At 34.8% G+C, this 19,895-nt stretch overlaps 1 protein-coding gene across 2 annotated transcripts; it reads right to left on the reverse strand.

The window, feature by feature from the left end:
- Positions 1-9,095: 9,095 nt before the first annotated feature.
- On the reverse strand, positions 9,096-19,559 carry LOC128226871 (heat shock 70 kDa protein 12A-like). 2 transcript variants are annotated; one of them, XM_052936966.1, is made up of 9 exons: positions 19,420-19,559; positions 18,172-18,452; positions 16,590-16,796; positions 16,300-16,420; positions 15,063-15,724; positions 14,355-14,645; positions 13,797-14,018; positions 13,581-13,716; positions 9,096-12,335 (listed from the first exon to the last, which is right to left on the reverse strand). In XM_052936966.1, exons 2-9 carry the CDS (start codon positions 18,439-18,441, stop codon positions 11,248-11,250), a joined length of 2,997 nt encoding a protein of 998 aa, XP_052792926.1. In that variant the 5' UTR covers positions 18,442-18,452; positions 19,420-19,559; the 3' UTR covers positions 9,096-11,247. The 2 variants fall into 2 exon arrangements, with proteins under 2 accessions (XP_052792926.1, XP_052792927.1); XM_052936967.1 differs by lacking the exon at positions 19,420-19,559 and having other exon boundaries at positions 16,590-16,674; positions 18,172-18,262.
- Positions 19,560-19,895: the final 336 nt, after the last annotated feature.

The raw sequence follows: 19,895 nt of genomic DNA on the forward strand, positions 1-19,895 counted from the left end.
TGATAGTTTTTTCCACTCACTCAAAGTTGTACAATTAATAAATCACCAATCTCAATTTGTTGATAAAATATTAGTAAATTTGTTTAAATCGAACGTATATCTTGATTCTCCACATGTCAAAACCACGTTTCAGTTTCTTATCTTAAAGACTAGCGGAGGCAAGCGAGGACTTCCAATAAATCACTGGCGCAACGTGCCTGTCACTCTATAGGAAGCGAAGGATTCTAACAAAAAAACATAGTATGTGTTTGCCACTACCGCAACATTAGAAAAAAATACCACTAATCCACCACTGTCAGGGACGTAGATGCTACATGCGCACCACAGTATAAGGAGCAAAGGCCAATACTGCAACAGTGTAATGGAAGCGAAATATTAACATAACTGTTTTTTTTTCGATAAACATCGGCACACTACCAATGCAGTGTATAAATATGCAAAAATAGTTCACAAAACTTTTCAAATTCATTCAATACCATTAAGTTAAACTAATTGCAATTTAGTTATTTAACATTAATTCAAAACAGAAAAGCTTTTTAGGGGGTACATCAACAAGGAACAATCACATAACAATTATCTAATCGTATGACAATTATTCCGCAAGTTACAGGTCACAGTGTGCAAATAATCGCCACATGGTCAATGCATTTGATGCATTTAATTCATGTTGATATTAAAGTGTTTAGAACTAAACCGGCAAAGAGATAATTAATTTCTTTTGTAATTGAGATGTTGATGTTCACCACAAAAATATAATAAACGGTCGCTGAAGAGGGTGGCTGCACATTTTCCAGCCTTTACGGTCGGGTTAAGTGTGCATGTAGATTTTTGGTCGATTTTCTTTGTCAGTGGCAGTATCATGTGATGGAACTTTCTGGACAAGTGTTTGTTGAGGTTGTTCTTTTTTTGCAGACTATTGATAAAATTTTGGAGCACTGTTTGTGCTTTTCCTCTTACGTTTCAGAAAGGTTGTTCATAACAGATTGAATGCTTTCAAAGTATTCCATTTTTCAACTGATTGTAAATAAACATCAATGTTGCACCTAATTAACACGAAGCCTTGTTATTAGATCGATGTATGAGACACGATAAAATAATATATAGGGTTTCATATGATTCAAACAAAATCCATACGTACGTTTTTCAACGTTGCATTTTTCCTTACATATTTAAATGTTTATAGATAATATACAGGTTAAAGTTAACATAGTTTACATAGAAATGTTTATAACCCCTGTTACGGTTCACATGTAAATAGGATAAATGGGCATTTCTTTTAAATGCCTGTATAATGGACCTTAAAATGGTTGGTCTAGTTGGAACCAATTAAGTCAGTCCCGTTTTGTCCATATAGAACGTATGCAAGGTGCAGAAAATTGCAAATTTCCATGGGCCAATGAAAATCCATTCCGAAATACCAGATTGTTCGTCATCGTCAATTCCATGAAAGTGGTATGAACAAATATGTTCAAGACCGTATGGTGGAAAAAAAGCCAATATGATATAACGTACTTATGAATGGTTTAAACTATATACAATTGAGCGCCATTTGATGCTAGTTATATATTAAGATACATTCAAGTTTTAAAATAAAAAGATTCTGGTCCAGTCCAATCAACCGACCAGTAGAACTTCTTGGTCATAGGTCAAACCGTTATTAAGTTTTCCTCCAGACGATAGCTTTAAACAGTGTTGGCAATGACGTTTAACATACTGACACATAAAGCACTAAGGGCCATGTATTTGTCAAAGGAAATCTACCACTGAAGTTTTATTGGTCAAGGTCAACATGTTTCAAGGTCATTGTGCCGACCGACCGACTGCCAGACCAACATTTGAGCTATATGTCTTTTTTTCTTATAACTATATCACATTAAATCCAACTGCCTAAAAAACAAAATATGTCCCAGCCTTTATGCGAGCAAAGTTTCAAAATATAGCAAGTACAAATGTTTCCGTCTGGCTAAACCCTTTTAACTGCGCATCTATCACGTGTTTTTACTCAAATGGGGACGTTTTAACTGTAAAACGTTTCGATTAATTCCTATCCAATCATTCACGCACAAGGAAAACGCCACCAATTGCGTCATTAAATAATTTTAACCAAATAGGGACATTTTGACTCGGTATCTTTTGTAGTTGAAACGTATTCAGTAATGTTAAGGGATGGAAACCGGATATCAAATCGGTATCCGGATATTCGTATCAAGTATTCGAATACTATCCGGATACTCGTATCAAATTGTTTTCATAATAAGTAAATTTCCTATTATATGTCACCCACCTGCTGTTATTTGACATAATTGTCCACTTAATTTATAATTCGTCATATGGCAATTTCACTTTTTCATTCATTCTTTCTCAGTCTTAATAATTTATAATGTTATAATCAAAGCTAAACAACTCATTTTACGTCATAAAACTCATGATGAATACCACATAAACACCTCGCGAATTTGATTGTCACTTCGGCCGAGGTGGTTGCTTGGTTACTGCCACGTGCTTTCGAGTTTGTTATTTATCAGCAGGTTTCATGTTAAATGACGCTTTGATTATATGATAGTCGATTGTAATTTTATTTCATTACATTGTTTGATTTAATGCAATGTTTTGTAATGAAGGATATAATTGCGGAAAAGATAAGAAGACACAAAGACGATCTGATTTTTCTTTATTTACATGCGTGTACTTGTGATTGGACGATCAATTCCTACGGATTAATGATCAATCCGTTTAATGTCAACTAGTGCCAATTAGTGTCAATTAAGCACATCTGAGATCATAAAACAACACTTGTCATTGTAAACAAGGTCATAGAACTTCACAGGGTGCTGCACAATATCACGCCTTGTGCAAACACCCAATTAGCAGACGATTGTGACACATACCCGCTTCGCGACAGACACTGTTGATCACCTGAAATATTTCATCTAAAAAGTTGTATAACAATTGCTATGTCTCTGCTAAGCTATTTCATTGAAATTTTATTTCTAAACGAATATTCGAATACCCATTTTGGTATCCGAATACTTGCGTGATATCAGGATATCCGGAATTGCTTCCATCCCTAGTAATGTTAAACCATTTTGATGCTATAAGGACGATTTGACTCTCAACATTCATTGTGAAAATAGCCTTATGTCAGTAAAATACTTTTCATTTTTTGCCAACAATGCAGTCTAAACATCCTCACGAAGGGGTGAAAACCATATTTCCCAAAGTTGGTAACAACGTCTCAAAAACATAGTAGAAATGTTTCACCGCAACTTGGGTACCAGCATGTTACACATGTAGTTAACAATTAACAGTAACAGTAACAGATGTCCCAATTTTTTTCAACACGTTCTTTTGATATTTGGAAGCTCTGGGCTTCGCGAATTTAAAGAAATTGATCGTGTGGTGTATTAAAAGTCTTGACTACAATATATGATTTGCAAACATGATCCCTTCTGAGCGCCGCTTTCTCAAGCATGTCGATTCGCTTGAAATGTTTAAAATTATTGACAAACACAATCAGGATCTACCACTGAAGTTTAAGTGTTCTGAATCAAATAGTTTCCAAGTTATGGGTCATTTACTGGTAAAAAACTACCATTTGTGTGCAAAGATCTTAGGTTAAACAATTCTCAATATATTGTTTATTTTTAAAAGATTTATTTTTGACTGTTGATCTCAAAATGAATATGTTCAACTGCTAGTCAATACCAACATGAAACATAAGTTTCATGGTTCCAGATCATTTTTTTTTCGAATTAGACAGTTTTCAAGATATTGTGGATTTTCATAAGACTGATAACTGACCTTCGACCTTAAAATCAATAGGGTCATCTTCTCTTCAATGGCAACCTATCACTGAATTTAATAGTCCCAGATCAAAACGTTTTTCAAGAAGTATGCAGATAAAGTTATCATAGGAACGTTATCCACGACTTTGATCTATTGACTCTAAAAACATTGGGATCATATTATTATCAGTTACAACATAACAGTGATGGTTGATGGTCCTATGCCAATCCGTTTTATTAAGTGTGCGGGCAAGTTTATAAGACAATTGACCGTAATATTGACTCCTAGAAAAATGACAACCTGTCACAGGTTTTATGGTTCTAGGTCAAACCGTTCTTGAGTTTTTGCTTACGGTCTTTATTGAAAATGGACATCACAACGAAAGAAGTCATCTACATGTACTAATTAAGAGCAATATACCAAACATGGTTTCGCTGTCTTCCGTCAAAATGCTGTCATGACTGTGTACCATGTTTACCTACTGACACAAAATTATATGGTATCGGTTTCATAGTCCTTTATCCAATCCTTCATAAGTTAAAGTGTTGACTTCATTTCAAAACATGGTTGGGCTAGACCGACCTACAGACCCCCAAAACATGGATCAATGCAAACTACCACTTAACTGTCAAGGTCATATAGTGGTAAAGAGCGAGCAATAAGTGAAGTTTCTTTGTCCAAGGTCAAAACGTATTATTGTGTCATCTGATCACAGCCTGTTGACGGGAGATGCATATCTTTTATTTAATTCTCATTACAAAACATTTTGTCATATAAATATATAACACTTTTCATCAATTTATAAGTTTTATCAAAATTTGCACACTCTCTAAGGTTTTATTTTCGAACTCCAGTTTAAGTGTGATTCTGCTGTTTCATGAAGATGTTAGACGGCACTTAAAGAAGGGCAATGTAGGTGGCATTGTTAGCAGAACTTATGACAGGACTTGCTGAATGACCAACATCTCTTACCTTATTATAATTATTGTTTAAAAAATTATTCAAAAGAACTTCACCTAGATATCAAAATATCAAGTATTCTGACCAAGTTTGATTTTAGAAATTTGATTGAAATAAGATTTAATAAGACTTTAGACTTAAGAGGAAATATGGCCCTGAGGCAGTCAGTGTTTCTTTAAGCTTTGGGACATAACGAGCCATATTCAAACTTGTCCTGAATTTTCTATACTCACTTTAACAAGATTTTAGAAATATTGTGTAGGAAAAAACAGCCAGCGCACAAGTGCCCGTAAGGGTTTCCTTCATTCATATCTGAATAGGCATGCTTGAATATCGATTCATTGAAACTAAATTCAACAAAATTTAGAGAAAATGAATTTTAATTCACGTAATATAGAAACAAGAGTGCAAAAATGGCCCTATATCGCTCGCCAGACTAAAACTCAAGTGCTCTAGACATTTCTATAATTAAAGGGCAATAACTCTTGTGTGTCTGTTTCGATTTGGCTAGTTATTGAACTCGTCCGAGGTATAATGACCATACACATACCGACCAAATTTGGTAAAGATTGGACAAATGCTTCTAAAGTTATTGATCGAACAAGAGCAATTTAAGGTTTTTTTATGAAAATAAGCGACTATAACTCTAGGTTGACTGCAGCGACTTGGCTAATTAAAAAGTAACTATAGAACTCGTCCGAGGTATTATGCCATACACATTTTCACCTTATTTTGTGATGATTTGGACACTTCCATACTAAAAGGGTGATAACTCTCGAATGACTGAATCCAAATGCTGGTTATTGGTCAAGCAAGTCTAGGTTTGGGCAATTTCCATAATTAAAGGGCGATAACTCTGGAATGAACGAAGCTTAACGGCTTGATATCGAACTTGATATTATGCCCATTCTTACTCTGACCAAATTAAGTTATGATATGTAGCTTTCTAGAATTAAAGGGCGATAACTCTCGAATGACTCAAGCAAAAGGCTGGTAATCGAACTTGTCTGAGATAAAATGCCTATATCAATTTTGACCAAATTTGGTGATGGTTGGACAAAGGCCTTTTAAGTTATTAATACGACAAAACCTATTAGGTAATAACTATATTTAAAGTGTGATAGCTCTTGAGTGATCTGAGCGATATGAGTGACCTGGTTTTCGAACCTGTTCTACATAGTATACCCATACAAATTCTGACAAAATTTAATCAAAGGGTTCTAAAGTTTTTGACCGGACAACATACTGGACGCCTTCCGCCTAATTCGCCCCGCTTCTTGCGGCCATGGTTTTTATGAATTAATATGGGGTGAGGATATTTGAGAAACACTTGTTAACTTATTTTAAAATCGGGCCAGCGGATTCTGAGAAGAAGATTTTCAAAATTTACCATATAGGCATATTGTTGCGGTCATTGTTTAACAAATCAACTTAGGGTGAAGAAATTCGATATAGGGTCACATAAGGTAAATTTATTTTTTTGAAATCAGGCCAACGGTTTCTGAGTTTTACTCAGGTTTTTTTTGTTTCGGTTGCCATTGCAACCAGAGTTCTACATGCCCTTATCTTCTATTGAAGAAAACTTGAAGAGGTCCTCAGAAGGAACATTCCTGTGATGATTGGTTGAAATTGTCCCAGTGGTTTAGGAGGAGAAGTTCTTTGAATAAAAATGTTGACGACGGACGGACCGACGGACGACGACGGACAATCATCCTATCACAATATGTTACACTAAGCACCTTGTCCTCAGGTAAACTAAAAAGAATAGTGCCAAAATACGAATAAGCCCCTTTAAATACACTCTTCAAAAATCAGCGCTTTGGACAGGAAATGATAATTTAAAGTCTTGGTTCTATATGTCAAATAAAACAAAGCAGTAAAGTGTCATAATTCTGCAAGGTATAACCCGAGCATGCAGTCGATAACGCAAAACTAGGCTTTCTGTGATCGAAAAGCTCTCAGGCAGTTTTGGAGACTACACACGGACAGTCGTGATGATCCTTCTGTACTCCTATGTGTGTGTACTAGGGATGGAAGCGAATATCCGAGTATCCGGCTATCACGCAAGTATTCGGATACCAAAATGGGTATTCGAATATTCATTAAGAATTAAAATTTCGGCAGAAATAGCTTAGCAGAGACATAGCAATTGTTATACAACTTTTCAGGTGATCAACAGTGTCTGTCGCGAAGCGGGTATGTGTCACAAATCTTCTGCTAATTGGGTGTTTGCACAAGGCGTGATATTCTGTCCTTGTGCAGCACCCTGTGAAGTTCTATGACCTTGTTTACAATGACAAGTGTTGTTTTATGATCTCAGATGTGCTTAATTGACACAAGTTGATATTACACGGTTTGATCATTAATCCGTAGGAACTGATCGTCCAATCACAAGATAAGGGTCGTACAATCAAAGCTATTAATGACAAATCGTATTTTTGATGAATATGCATGAAGAAATTATTGCTATCTGAACAATAAATACAAAAACATTTTGTCTTCTTATCTTTTCCGCAATTATATCCTTCATTACAAAACACCGCATAAACTGTAGGTATTGTATTAAATCAAACAATGTAATGAAATAAAATTACAATCGACTATCAAATAATCAAAGCGTCATTTAACATGAAACCTGCTGATAAATAACAAACTCGAAAGCACGTGGCAGTAACCAAGCAACCACCTCGGCCGAAGTGACAATCAAATTCGCGAGGTGTTTACGTGGTATTCATCATGAGTTTTATGACGTGAAATGAGTTGTTTAGCTTTGATTATAACATTATAAATTATTAAGACTGAAAAAGAATGAATGAAAAAGTGAAATTGCCATATGACGATTATAAATTAAGTGGATAATTATGTCAAATAACAGAAGGAGGGTGACATATAATAGGAAATTAACTTATTATGAAAACAATTTCATACGAGTATCAGGATAGTATTCGAATACTTGATACAAATATCTTGATACCGATTTGGTATCCGGTTTCCATCCCTAGTGTGTACATATTATAGTATTCTATCTTGTTGCATGTTCAATATGACACATTTAACTTGAATTACTATAGCTAAATTGAACGTTCATTAGAACAGACATATAAGCTTTGATCGACACTTGTTGCTTCCAGGTAGTGGGATCCAATATCCCAAGATACATCTACTTATATTAAGAATATTATAAGGATACTAATAAGAACATTTCTTTACCGAGCCTTCTTGCTATTGACACCAGTGCTATATGTAAGGCTCATGCCCAATATGTGAAGGCCAAACCAGCTTCTTGTTTCTCGAAAATGGCCGAATGTATAATTCGCTCAGAGAACTCTACCGAGCATACGGAATGAAAAGAAGCATTCTATTAAAAATATATATGCCCTGCCTTTTCGACGCCCATAAGATTAAAATTACACAAATGCATCACATCAGCGATTTCGTGCACATTGAACCTGTCATTCTGAACAAGTAATTTTTAACATTTACGTATATTATTACCACTTCATTCAGTTGAAGTAATGTTATTTATATACACTGCTTATTTTGGATAACGCATACCAATACTTCTGTCACGAAATTATTAGTTTCTTCATTCATTTGTTCCCTTTGTTTTGGTAACGCTTATACAGTTTATAAACATAGATATTTCAATATGACTGGTCGGTAAAACAGCTCTTCTCTTTCGTTTATTTGATTACAGTTAGACAGCAGAAATATGAATAGCATCCTTAAAACATCAACGTTGTTTCAGTGAAATCAAACGTCTGATTGATTGATTTTGTCATTATTATAGACGCTTATAAAAAGTCAGATCTCAGGGAAAGTCATTTGTTTATAATGGGGAATGCAAATTGGTAATTTTTTTTTATAAGAATAAGTCAGGAGCTTTTGAAATGTTGTTTGTCTTTAGAATAAGATTGTATTTAGCTTCGTTAGTCGAAATTTGGAATAGGTAAAGGCAGTCATTGATCAAATGAGCTTAGTTATGCAAGGCGATTTTTTACATTTAGTAGGTAGTCTGAATCATTGGATGTGAAGGGAGTATGATCGAGCCAGTAATGATGAAATTATATAACTTTTAACGATTTTTGAAGTTGGTGAACTTTTAGTTAAACTTTGTTGACCAAAGGACGTGAAGAACAGTCTCACCGTGTTAGTGTGAAAGGTTGGATGATCTGTACAGATATTAATAGAGAGTCTCATAACAGGGTTTATTTTGCATCGAATTTATTAAACGAGTTCATTTTAAAACGATAAAAACGAGGCTCTGCCATCAAATATGTAACACACGAAAAGCTGATGATAATTTAATATTTATTTATGATTTACATATCATGACATGGCATCTGCAAAACACACGATTCATAATTCCATGATTATTCAATGATATATTTCAGAGAAATGTTTAATGCACCCAACACACCAATTTACCGATTATCAGATGGTTCAACCATTAATTCAAATGTCGTAGTCTTTTGACCCAAGTTTGGTATCATATGAATGGGGCATTTCTTGCTGACTACTTATCTGTAAATACAGAAACTCATTATACAGAACGTTAATATTGTTTGTATATCTGCATTTTACTTTAACCGAATTCGGATGTAAAATGTAATACACTCTTTTCAAGACAACAAAATATATGTCGTCTTAGTATTTTAAGCAATTTGTAAAAACTTATTTTATTTTTGCATAAATCATTACACATGTTACCAATATAATATGGGTCAGAAGGCATACAAACATCACATATGTGAGTATCTGATACATTGACATAACATTTTATATTTCAATTCAACACCATTCAATAACACATGATAATTAAAACAACATGATGTAACTATAACACGAAAAAATACCATGCATATTTGTTAATGTGAAGTTGAACAGCGTTAGAAACATCTGTTATACAGATGCAATAACGTTTTTTACCATTGCCTTCTTTTTGAACTTCACCAAATGCTTAAGGCTTTATACACAGAAAACCCTTGCAATCCAAAACAACACGTATTGTGGCATAAGCCCACTCATGTATGTATGTATGTATGTATGTATGTAACTGGTAAAAACATGGTTGGTAGAATGTAACAAGTCAACATGTACAAACAATTAGTGGTATGACAGTGAGAAGGGAAAACTTAATAATGTTCTCATAAAAATAATAATAAAACTGTCATAAATCATACGATCTTTTGAGACGTTTGCTTATTATACATCAATGAGTTTCTTGTAGCAGCGCAGTGGTCAGTACACTCGCTTCTCACCTAGGCGACCTGGGTTCGATTCCCAGCCTGGGCGCATGTGAGTTTGGTGTGTGGTCACCAAGTCGGACAAGTGGGTTTCCTCCGGGTACTCCGGTTCCTCCCCCCCACAACACAAGACCACACTCTCGCGCAACATCTTGCCAACGAGAGTGGTTAATATACGTTTCAAAAGCACGTTTCACGATCGTTGTAAAATAAATAAGTTTAAACTAAACAAATGGTATCTAGGAAAACGTTGCGACCCTTCTTTATATAGAACAGTTTTCGGATTGAATTATTTCTTTGAAATTTTGACTTAGTTTTAAGTAAGTTAATTATTATCTTTATTTGAATTTGGTTTAATATTTAACATTGAAGATGAACATGAAATTCATCTAAAAAGAATCATAACATGTACCTCCTCTTTCATTAACAAAAAAAGCTTCTACCGGTTTCAATACAAAGTATATTATATGTGTTTTATATTATTATATTATGTTCCCCAAGTTTGTCATAAAAAACATTATTGTTTTATTGTTTGTAGTTAAACACCAAGCAATTGTTCATACAATCTTAGGACACAGTCGTTTTATCACTGCTATATAAGACCATTCCAACAATTTACAGGCATAACATAACCAATAAGTGCAGCAGTGGGTTTCCTCCGGGAACTCCGGTTTCACCTACAACCTACAACATAAGATCACATTCTCGCGTAGCATTGTGCCAACGAGAGACATAAACATAACCTTTAACATCGTTGTAAAATTAATACGTTTAAACTAATAATAAACACAACATAATGAATCTATAAGTTGAATGATACATTTATATGCGTCCACGATTACGGCTAAACGCCTAAAACTTATGCATTATACACACACCAGGGCTGATATTCAATATTGATTTTTGATATTGATCTAAGAATGATGTAGCTTATCGGATTTCTTGTCAATAATAACTGACCAATAGAGTGAATGAATTCAATGATGTAGGACCATAAGATTAACTTCAGTTAAATATTGAATACCACCCCTGGATGACGTAGCACTCAGAAAGTAGTTTAAACGGACAAGTTACATTTTGCAATTCCTCTAATAGTGCATACATTTTATATAACTATCCTATGTATAAACATTGTTAGTTGTCCTTTATGAATCAGGTTAAATCACATCTTATAATATCAGTTTACACATAGTTGACAGCTACATGTAAGGGAATGTTTTCTAATCCAGTTTCACAATGTTATATATCGTACTCGCTATTTTATTTTTGTTTCGTCGGAGTTCAGATATGAACCAGAAACAGGTTTTGTTTTTCCTTCAGCTTCGAGACAATCCAATTTGGTTCCAAATTGTTCCCCAGAAATGCGCAGAATTACTCGGACGAACACTTCCGTTTTCCCAAATTCGAAGAGGACATCAAATATTTTTTCATCCATTGTTTTTCCACTTTCATGCTTTACAATGATTTCTCCGATTTTCGTACACCCTCTGTCGGAAATATAGCGGGGGTTTGGGTGAGGACTGGAGTAAATGTCCAACCTGGTTTCATTTAGTGACGTTGGTTTAAAACCTTTTACAATTTCTTCTCCAATTCGTACTTCATCGTTTATTTTCACAAATTGTTCAAAAAGATGAACAACCTTCTTCCCATTTTCAATCACGGCCTTTGAGCAATCGTGCTCTTTCGCGTCGTATTCAACAGGTTTGTTAATACCATACGAGCATTGCATTACTCTTGAAGTAATCACGCGAGGTTCACGTGCAAATACAACTGCTCCCTTTAAAACCGCAATACCAGCATCTTCTGGAATTAAAACTCTTACATTCGGCGAAACGTCGTTCATAGCCGACTGTAAAAGCTTGCACTCCGAAAATCCTCCCACCATAATCACTAAGTGGACGTTGTCTAAATGCGGCTCTTCTAAAATCGTCTTAACGAGCAAGGTTATGTTGTTAATTGTTGCACTAAACCAACCCTTTGCAACATCGGCCCCTATTTGTATTTTATCCTTTATCAGTTTGACTTGTGTGGACAGACCAAGATTTTCGATTTGATTCTCTATTTTGATGGCGTCTTCTCGAAGTGAAAATGGAATTTGAATAAAGACATTCTTATTGCGAATGTTGCGTTTTTTGTATTCGAATTCTTTCACCATGTCGAAAAATTCGCAGATCTGCTTCTTTTTCAAGTTGTGTAGTTCTTTTTGTCCAAATATCGACTCAATCCAATTAAAGAATTCATTATCCACGTTCGTTCCTCCCCAAGCCCCGCCATCTGGACGATGTATTTCTTTCAGTCTGGCGTTGGGTGTTATTTCCTGTACAGATACATCTGCGGTTCCTCCTATAAAGCAAAATGTTTTCAATGGAGTATATCAAGTTTATTAAAATTAAATAAAGGCACTAAAGAAATTTTTATATCTAATTTGGTATGTTAAGTTATTCGTATTTAAGTTTAAGTTAAATAAGCACGAACAGTTTCCTTCATAGCATTTGCAAACTATTTGAATAAACGAAAATATAGTATTATAGCTAAATGTTAAAAATTTCATCAAAATCGATTGATTTCAGTCATGTTGCTGGGGTAATGATTATTATTTCTTGGAGAAAAACCATCAAAGCCGAAAAATAATAGTTAGTAGTGAACATGACTCCCTCGAGTAGCAAAACTCCAAATTCGCCCAACCCGGATGCTGCATATACGTGTTTAAATGTTTCATAGGGGAAAAGGCACACAATCCTAAACAAGATAAATTGCTCAGCAAGTGCGTTTACATACTCCGACCCCTGTTGCTGGCAACTCTCACCATATAAAAGCCACAATACGTGGTTACTCTCATTCAAGCCAAAAGCTTATGCATGCTTTTCAGGCTCTCACATGCTGTTAAAGTCGATACTATATAAGATATACCCGTAACAAAATGAGGTCCTTCTATTATTGATTTTCGCAAGACTATGGTATTAAATCCTGTGATAATTTTAAACAGATATGATGTTCCTAAAAAAATCGATTCAATATGATCAATCTATAATAAATGTATTAAGTGTAAGGTGTTAAAGACGCACAATATAGGTTGATTCAAAACAAATGTTTTTTAATTTTAATTTATCATCGAGTCTAAGACATTTGAGTATTATCATCAAAACAAAAGTACACATGATTGAGGAACAGATTAACACATATTAACGATACTTTGGGGCTCTTTTAACTACGGAATTTGTGGCCAAGTAGCTATTAAGAAACACACATTTATAAAGGCTTATATTTGTATCTGTACCTCAATCATATGTTTTTATGTTTTTATCATAAAAGTCAAATGTGTTAAACATGATTATGCATATTTTTTGTGTGCATGAACCTAAATTGTACACCTTTAATGAACATTCAATGCAGTGCCGTTCAAGAATATTTAAACTTCAGGTTTTTTTATTTAGCATAATTTTTACAATAACATCACCTAGACATATTGCATATTTCTTGTACTTATGGAACTCTTAACCCTTCAGTAAATTTCAATATTAAATGTTTTGCATTTATCATCATCCAATCATTGACCTTCGAATTCGACAACTATTGTTATTCTTTTACCTCCTACATCAACGACCATAAACCGTGTTCCCGGTTTTAAAAGTTCGTTCTTCACATCGATTTGAATATGCCGACACCAAATCGCAGCGACCTCTGGTTCAAGAGCCAAACCAATCTGTTTACCGTCAATACCAGCCTAAATATAGAAATACATAAGAAATCACCAGTGTAGACATCCTACCGCAATAAATGATACAAACACAATTACAAACATACCTCTATTGCCGCCTCTTTCATGAACTGTTTTGCACCATCGCTCCAGATTGCAGGTACTGTTATGACGTACATAATATCAGATTCAGAGATGCCAGCCTTGCTCGATAGAAGCGTTTCCATCAGCTGTTCTTTCAAATATCGAATGGCCATACTAAAGATGGTCAAGGCAGGCATTTTCCTTCCGCTAATATCTTCAACTGTTGTTTCTCTATGAAGTCCATCCTTTCAGGGAACAGGAGTTATTTAGATAAACCATACACTTTTAATTTCCTTATACAACATTCACTAATGTACAATAAACTTTCGCTTTGATCAAGGTAATTTATTAAAGCTGTATTATGTTTCTATACAGGAAGCCTTTTCATCAAAACATAAATTAAAAACGAGGGGATTATTGCAACAAAATAAATCTACAGACGGTAAAAAACTGCCAACCATATATAAAATAAAACATAAGTGAAAAATCATCCTTTAATGTTTGCAATGGTAATGTCGAAACATATTTTTTTATTTTGCCTTTCAATCTTAATATGAAGTGTAAAAGTCTAAAATGCTTACTTTTGTTTGATGAAGCAACATCTTGAATCTTCTGAATAACATCCAGTTTTCATGATTGTTTTCTTCAGCAAGATGAGAATATTCGTTTTCTGCATCAAAGCCAAATGAATGAAATGTCTTATCTGGTTTAAGGAGAACAGAAGTCGGCGTTTTCAGCGAGAGAAGTTGTTCACCATTGTACCAAGGTTTGTTCGCCCATATTTCTGTCGGGTTATTTCCTATGGAGTAAGCAAATCCACTGAATGTGGTTCCTAAATCGAAGGCAGCGATGACCAGGTGCTGTGCTGTCACCTAGAAAATAAATAATGGAACAACGATGATGCCATGAGTCCCATTGCTTAACGTCAACGCTTTGTAAAATATATTACTAAATGCGATCACATTTTATGCGTTTGTAAAATCACGACAGCAGATCGTATTCAACGGTCAGAAGCGGGTCTGAGAGAGATCTTGCTCATTTGAACGGACATTAACACTCAGAATAAACTATACTAGACTGTAGTCATTATGCTAATATTTTAAATTTGTCTTATAACTTTATCGGATAAACATCCTTGCCCAAAAATAGCACACACATGGTCTTAAACAGTTGGATCCTTCCATTGAATGCACGGTCATGATAACATTATACATATTTTGATTTGGCTTTATATTAGGAATACACATCGTTCGTTTAATTACATAGCATCTAAAGTTAATTGTGTTTACCTTCGGTTCAGTCCATATATTTGATGCGTAATCTTCATTGCCTGGAATTCTCAAAATTCTTGAAGTAACTATCTCTGGAGATAGCCAAAACAAAGCTCCCCCTTTAAGTATAACCGTTTCAACATCATCTGCTACATGGATCGATATGTTCAACTTGCTCTTCAATATGTCGACTACAATTGGATATTTGGCAAAATCGCCGAAAAATATGATGTCTGTCACGCCTCTGTTCTCTGGTCTTGAGACTATTTCTTTCACATATCCAACTGTTTTTTCCAATGATTCGATTACCAATGGTGCAATCATTTCATGTTTAATGCGAAGTTTATTGCCACGCATTTGTGCCGTGTCTCCGAAAACTTCTTGTTTTCTACTGTCACTCATTTCACTAAATCGTTGTCTAAAATTATGAAGTAATGGTAAACTCATATGACCGCTTTTTTCAAGGTATACGCTTCGTAGTTCTGACTTCAATTTATGGGTGAACTCCGATTTGTCTGTGAAGTCTGCAAATTGAAACCCAGTATCGGCACCAAGTCCCATAAACGATTGGATGTTTTCCTGAACAGTATCCATGTCGTTCGAAGGTTTGCTTTCCAGGAAAGAAACCCTTGTCGTCTTATCAAAACTTGATTCAACTTCAGCAAATTCTGTGTAAGCTTCTGCAGAATTTCATTAATTATGCATTAAAACACAAAATTATGCAAAAGAAATAATAATCTAACACCAAAGTAGTAGTAGAAGTAGTAGGCGTAGTAGTAATAGTAGCAGCAGTAGTAGTAGTAGGCGTTGTAGGCATAGCAGTAGTAGTAATAATAGTAAAAGTTGTAGCAGAGTACAGGAAAATGTAGTTATAGTAGTAGTAGGCGTAGTAGTAGTAGTAGTAGTAGTAGTAGTAGTAGTAGTAGTAGTAGTAGTAGTAGTATTAGTAGTAGTAGTATTAGTAGAAGAAGTGGAAGTAGTAGGCGTGGTAGTAGTAGTAGTAGTAGTATTAGTATTAGTATTAGTAGTAGTAGTAGTAGTAGTAGTAGTAGTAGTAGTAGTAGTAGTAGTAGTTGTAGTAGTTGTAGTAGTAGTAGTAGTAGTAGTAGTAGTAGTAGCAGTAGTAGTAGTTGTAGTAGTAGTAGTAGTAAAAGTAGTATTACTATCAGTAGTATTAGTGCTATTAGTAGTAGCAGTAGCAGAAGAATCAAAAGTAGAAGTAGTACTTTAACACTTGTTTGATAAAGATACGTACCATTCCAATTAATTAAAAGGCACTTTTTGTTCGCTCCAATGTTATTCAGTTCTTCTAGACATGCGAACGAAGCAGCTTCTGCGTCCGACAATAAAGGTAATGTATCAACGCTCAACCTCGACTGAAAAATGTGTTAAAAGTAAACTGTGTTTGGGTTTTAAACTTGATTATCCTATGTCAACATTATTAACAACAAGACAATATTTCATTTTTTCTCTTTGCATCTTATGCGAACGAAAACGGTTTAAACACGAACTGTAGAAGAGTCTCCTGAACATTGGCTTCCTTACCTGCATCTCTGAATTTGTAAGGCAGGTTTGCGCTTTGGTATTCCAAGTTGCTGGAACAATGAAGACCCAACTCCAAGGTATGGAGCTGTACATAGGAATTTTCGTTAAAAGCTTGTTTTTTAAATACTCAACAATTTCTCCCAGCAGTTTGTTGGCAGAGAAAAGCTCACCGGTCTCATCAGCTATATGCACTTCGTCATTTATCAACTATAATAAAAGAAGACATATGAACTACTTAAATGTCTTAAATATGCATATTCCGTGCTATTGCCGAACAGCAAAGTAAAAGACCAACAGAAAAAGGTAGTTTATTACGTGGATTTATAACGGAGGAAATGAAACGCGGACTATGTAAAAAGCTTCCAATTTACCCATTTCAAGGATCCCGAAGTTTTGTGGAGAGTGTGACGAAAATAATCATTGTATGTTACCTAATCAAATGTTATGGCCCTTAGTGATTCGTAGGTCATGAGTAAAAATGATTAAGAAATGTCAAGTTTCTAACAAGAGTTACGATTAAATATTCTTTGTTAACTATTTAAGCGAAAGCATAGACCAAAGACCAATTATATTATTTCGGTAGATGCTCATTAAATTGCAAACATTGGCAGACGAGCTTAATTTCAAGATTGAATAGGCAACTAATATTAATTTATAAACACATAAAACTAATATTAGGAGTATAATATTGCATTGGATTTCAATAAGTGAGAACATTTCAGATTAAATCATTATGTACTACAGGACATGTGAGGAGTTCGGTAAGGTTCAGCATAACAGGTAAAAGATGCTACTCCTGCTGTAGTGGTCAACGGACTATTCAATGCGTATACATCCAAATCCAAATCAAACTGTCTTAGAATGTTTGCATTTTGTTTAGAAATTAAGTGCTTGATGTTTTTAATCAGTCATGGTTTGGAATCATTTTCCATATAATACCGTATGGACATACACATACCATGATGGGTATACGGAAGTTGAATTTTATCTGAATGTTGTACCTAAGTAATAAATGACTTTGTCAAAGAATGCCTCCATATATACATGCAGTGCAAATTGAAACCATTCTCGCACTCCAGGAGGATGATGCTATGCGTTAGATTTATCATTATCAAACCCCCTCATGAGAAATATTGAAACTGGCCTTTATTAACCTTAAGGATCAATGATTGATGAGATCATTTAACAAATGTGTTCTTTTATAATCTGAGGATAAATTATAAAGTAAAAGCACACTACAAACAGACGAAAATAACTAATTACAATAATATAATTGTATGCATGTAAACAACAATGAATACTTCCGTCTGTCTGTAATAAACTTACTATTTATCTGTCTGTTTGGGAAATTCTTAGAAGACAGCTCTATTTGATGGTACTAATTGCTCTATTAGAAATGGTTTTGCAAATAATGTATACACCATTTAAGATGTGCATGATTATTATTAGCTCTATTTGAAGGTACTTATTACTGCATGGAGCTGCCGAATTGTGATAAGAACGAACTGTGAGCTTTATTATATTCTTAAGCTGTTTAAAACGAAAAAAAAGTCTGAATGAAATTAAGCTCGGTTTTACTTACCTGATGATTTTTGAGAGCTGGAAATGTTGGAAAATATTTCCAACCTGCACACTTGCCTTCACTGAGTAACTCATTGTACTTCTGTTGGGCTTCAAATCCAAAACAGTCCAGCCGACCCTTTTCATCTAACAGCGCGCACGAAGGAGCTGTTATTTCAGCTACATCATCGTTCCCATTGAAATAAACTGCACTGACCCTTTTATTGTTCCTAAACGTAACACCTATACTTGTCTCTCGTATTCCAAAGTTGACTGCAGTAACAGCATACATGTTTTCAAAATCTTAAATATAATAAAAAAGACGCTTTTGTATTAAACGGAGCTGTAATGTTTTAAATAATGAAATTCGGTAGTTGGAATTTTATATCTGCAGTCAAAGATAAATGCACCGCAGGGACACGTCACCAAGTTGAGTTAAATTAAACAGATTAAAATAGCAGCAAACTTTGTCAATATTGCAACGAAATACTTAACACTTGAATGTTAATGAATTTTATCGGATTTAGAGCCTATCTATCGTTTTGTCGCTATCGGATGGTTTAGTATCAAGTTGCATTCAATGGGTTTAATTCAACCCCTTAAGTATTATGCACCAGTCAATTGTAACCACGGCCCCCCAGGTCCGGGGGTATACCAGGGATAGCCGGGGAAATGGGCCGTGTTTTTGCCTTTCAGGTGGCCCCGCAGTACCAGGTGAACGCGGTGGTTTTGTCATTGCTTTAAATATAGCGGGGAATGACCCTTACATAGGGTCCCTGGGGTGCGGGGGCATTTGGCAGGGATTTTACCATCTGTTCGTTCCCGCTATTCCCCGGACCTAGTAGGGGGTGCGGAAGGGGGGCGTGGTTACAATTGACTGGTGCATTACTAAATTTCTGGATACATTGATGAATAAGTATGGTCAAGTAGGTACCTCTATTTTTATGTTCAATAACATAAAAGTTGCCAGCAAAAAATAAATGCCTATTTAAATTGAACTCTTTCCGAAAATAATTACTTTATAAATAAATCTGACTTTCTCTGTTCATTGTCATAAAAGGAGAATAAATCATACATTTCAAATAACCTCAGTACTCTACATTGGTTAGTAAACTTTGATTATTGACACACTGTTTTCCTTAAGTTTAAACATCGACTTCCATTGATAACTATTTAACATATTTGCCTCAACATTAGAGCTATAAATTAAAACATTTTTCCAAATATGTATGATCTTAATAACCGATTCGAAACAAATACTAAAACTTACCAAAGTTTACATTCCGTCAACAGTGAAGTCAATTATTGAAATCTGAATATTAATTAAATATATTTTATCGGCATGAACGCCTCACACAAACACAGTCATGACAACACTATCACCTTTCGTTTGTAATTTCTCCACCAGGAAGTCAATTAATTTAACGTCCTGAAATGCATTTAACGCTATGAAATCATATCACGAATGTACGGACATTTGAGAGAGGTTAAGCATCTACTTGTCCGCATTATGATACTTAGCTATACTGTTAAATATAAAAGTGGCTGATTATAAATGCTGCATATGCTGGGATCTTAACTAGAAAACAGCAAACTCACCATGTCGAGATCTTGTATTTGGCATTATGTAGGGGATCTTAGTGGTGTATCTTAGTCTATGTTGTATTTCGGTGCTTAGTTGTACAAGTTGTATATTCTTTTAACCATATGGTCATAGGATACGTTCCATGTACCCCAATTGGATCC

This window comes from Mya arenaria, chromosome 3 (assembly GCF_026914265.1).
Source record: "Mya arenaria isolate MELC-2E11 chromosome 3, ASM2691426v1".
Classification (NCBI taxonomy): domain Eukaryota; kingdom Metazoa; phylum Mollusca; class Bivalvia; order Myida; family Myidae; genus Mya; species Mya arenaria.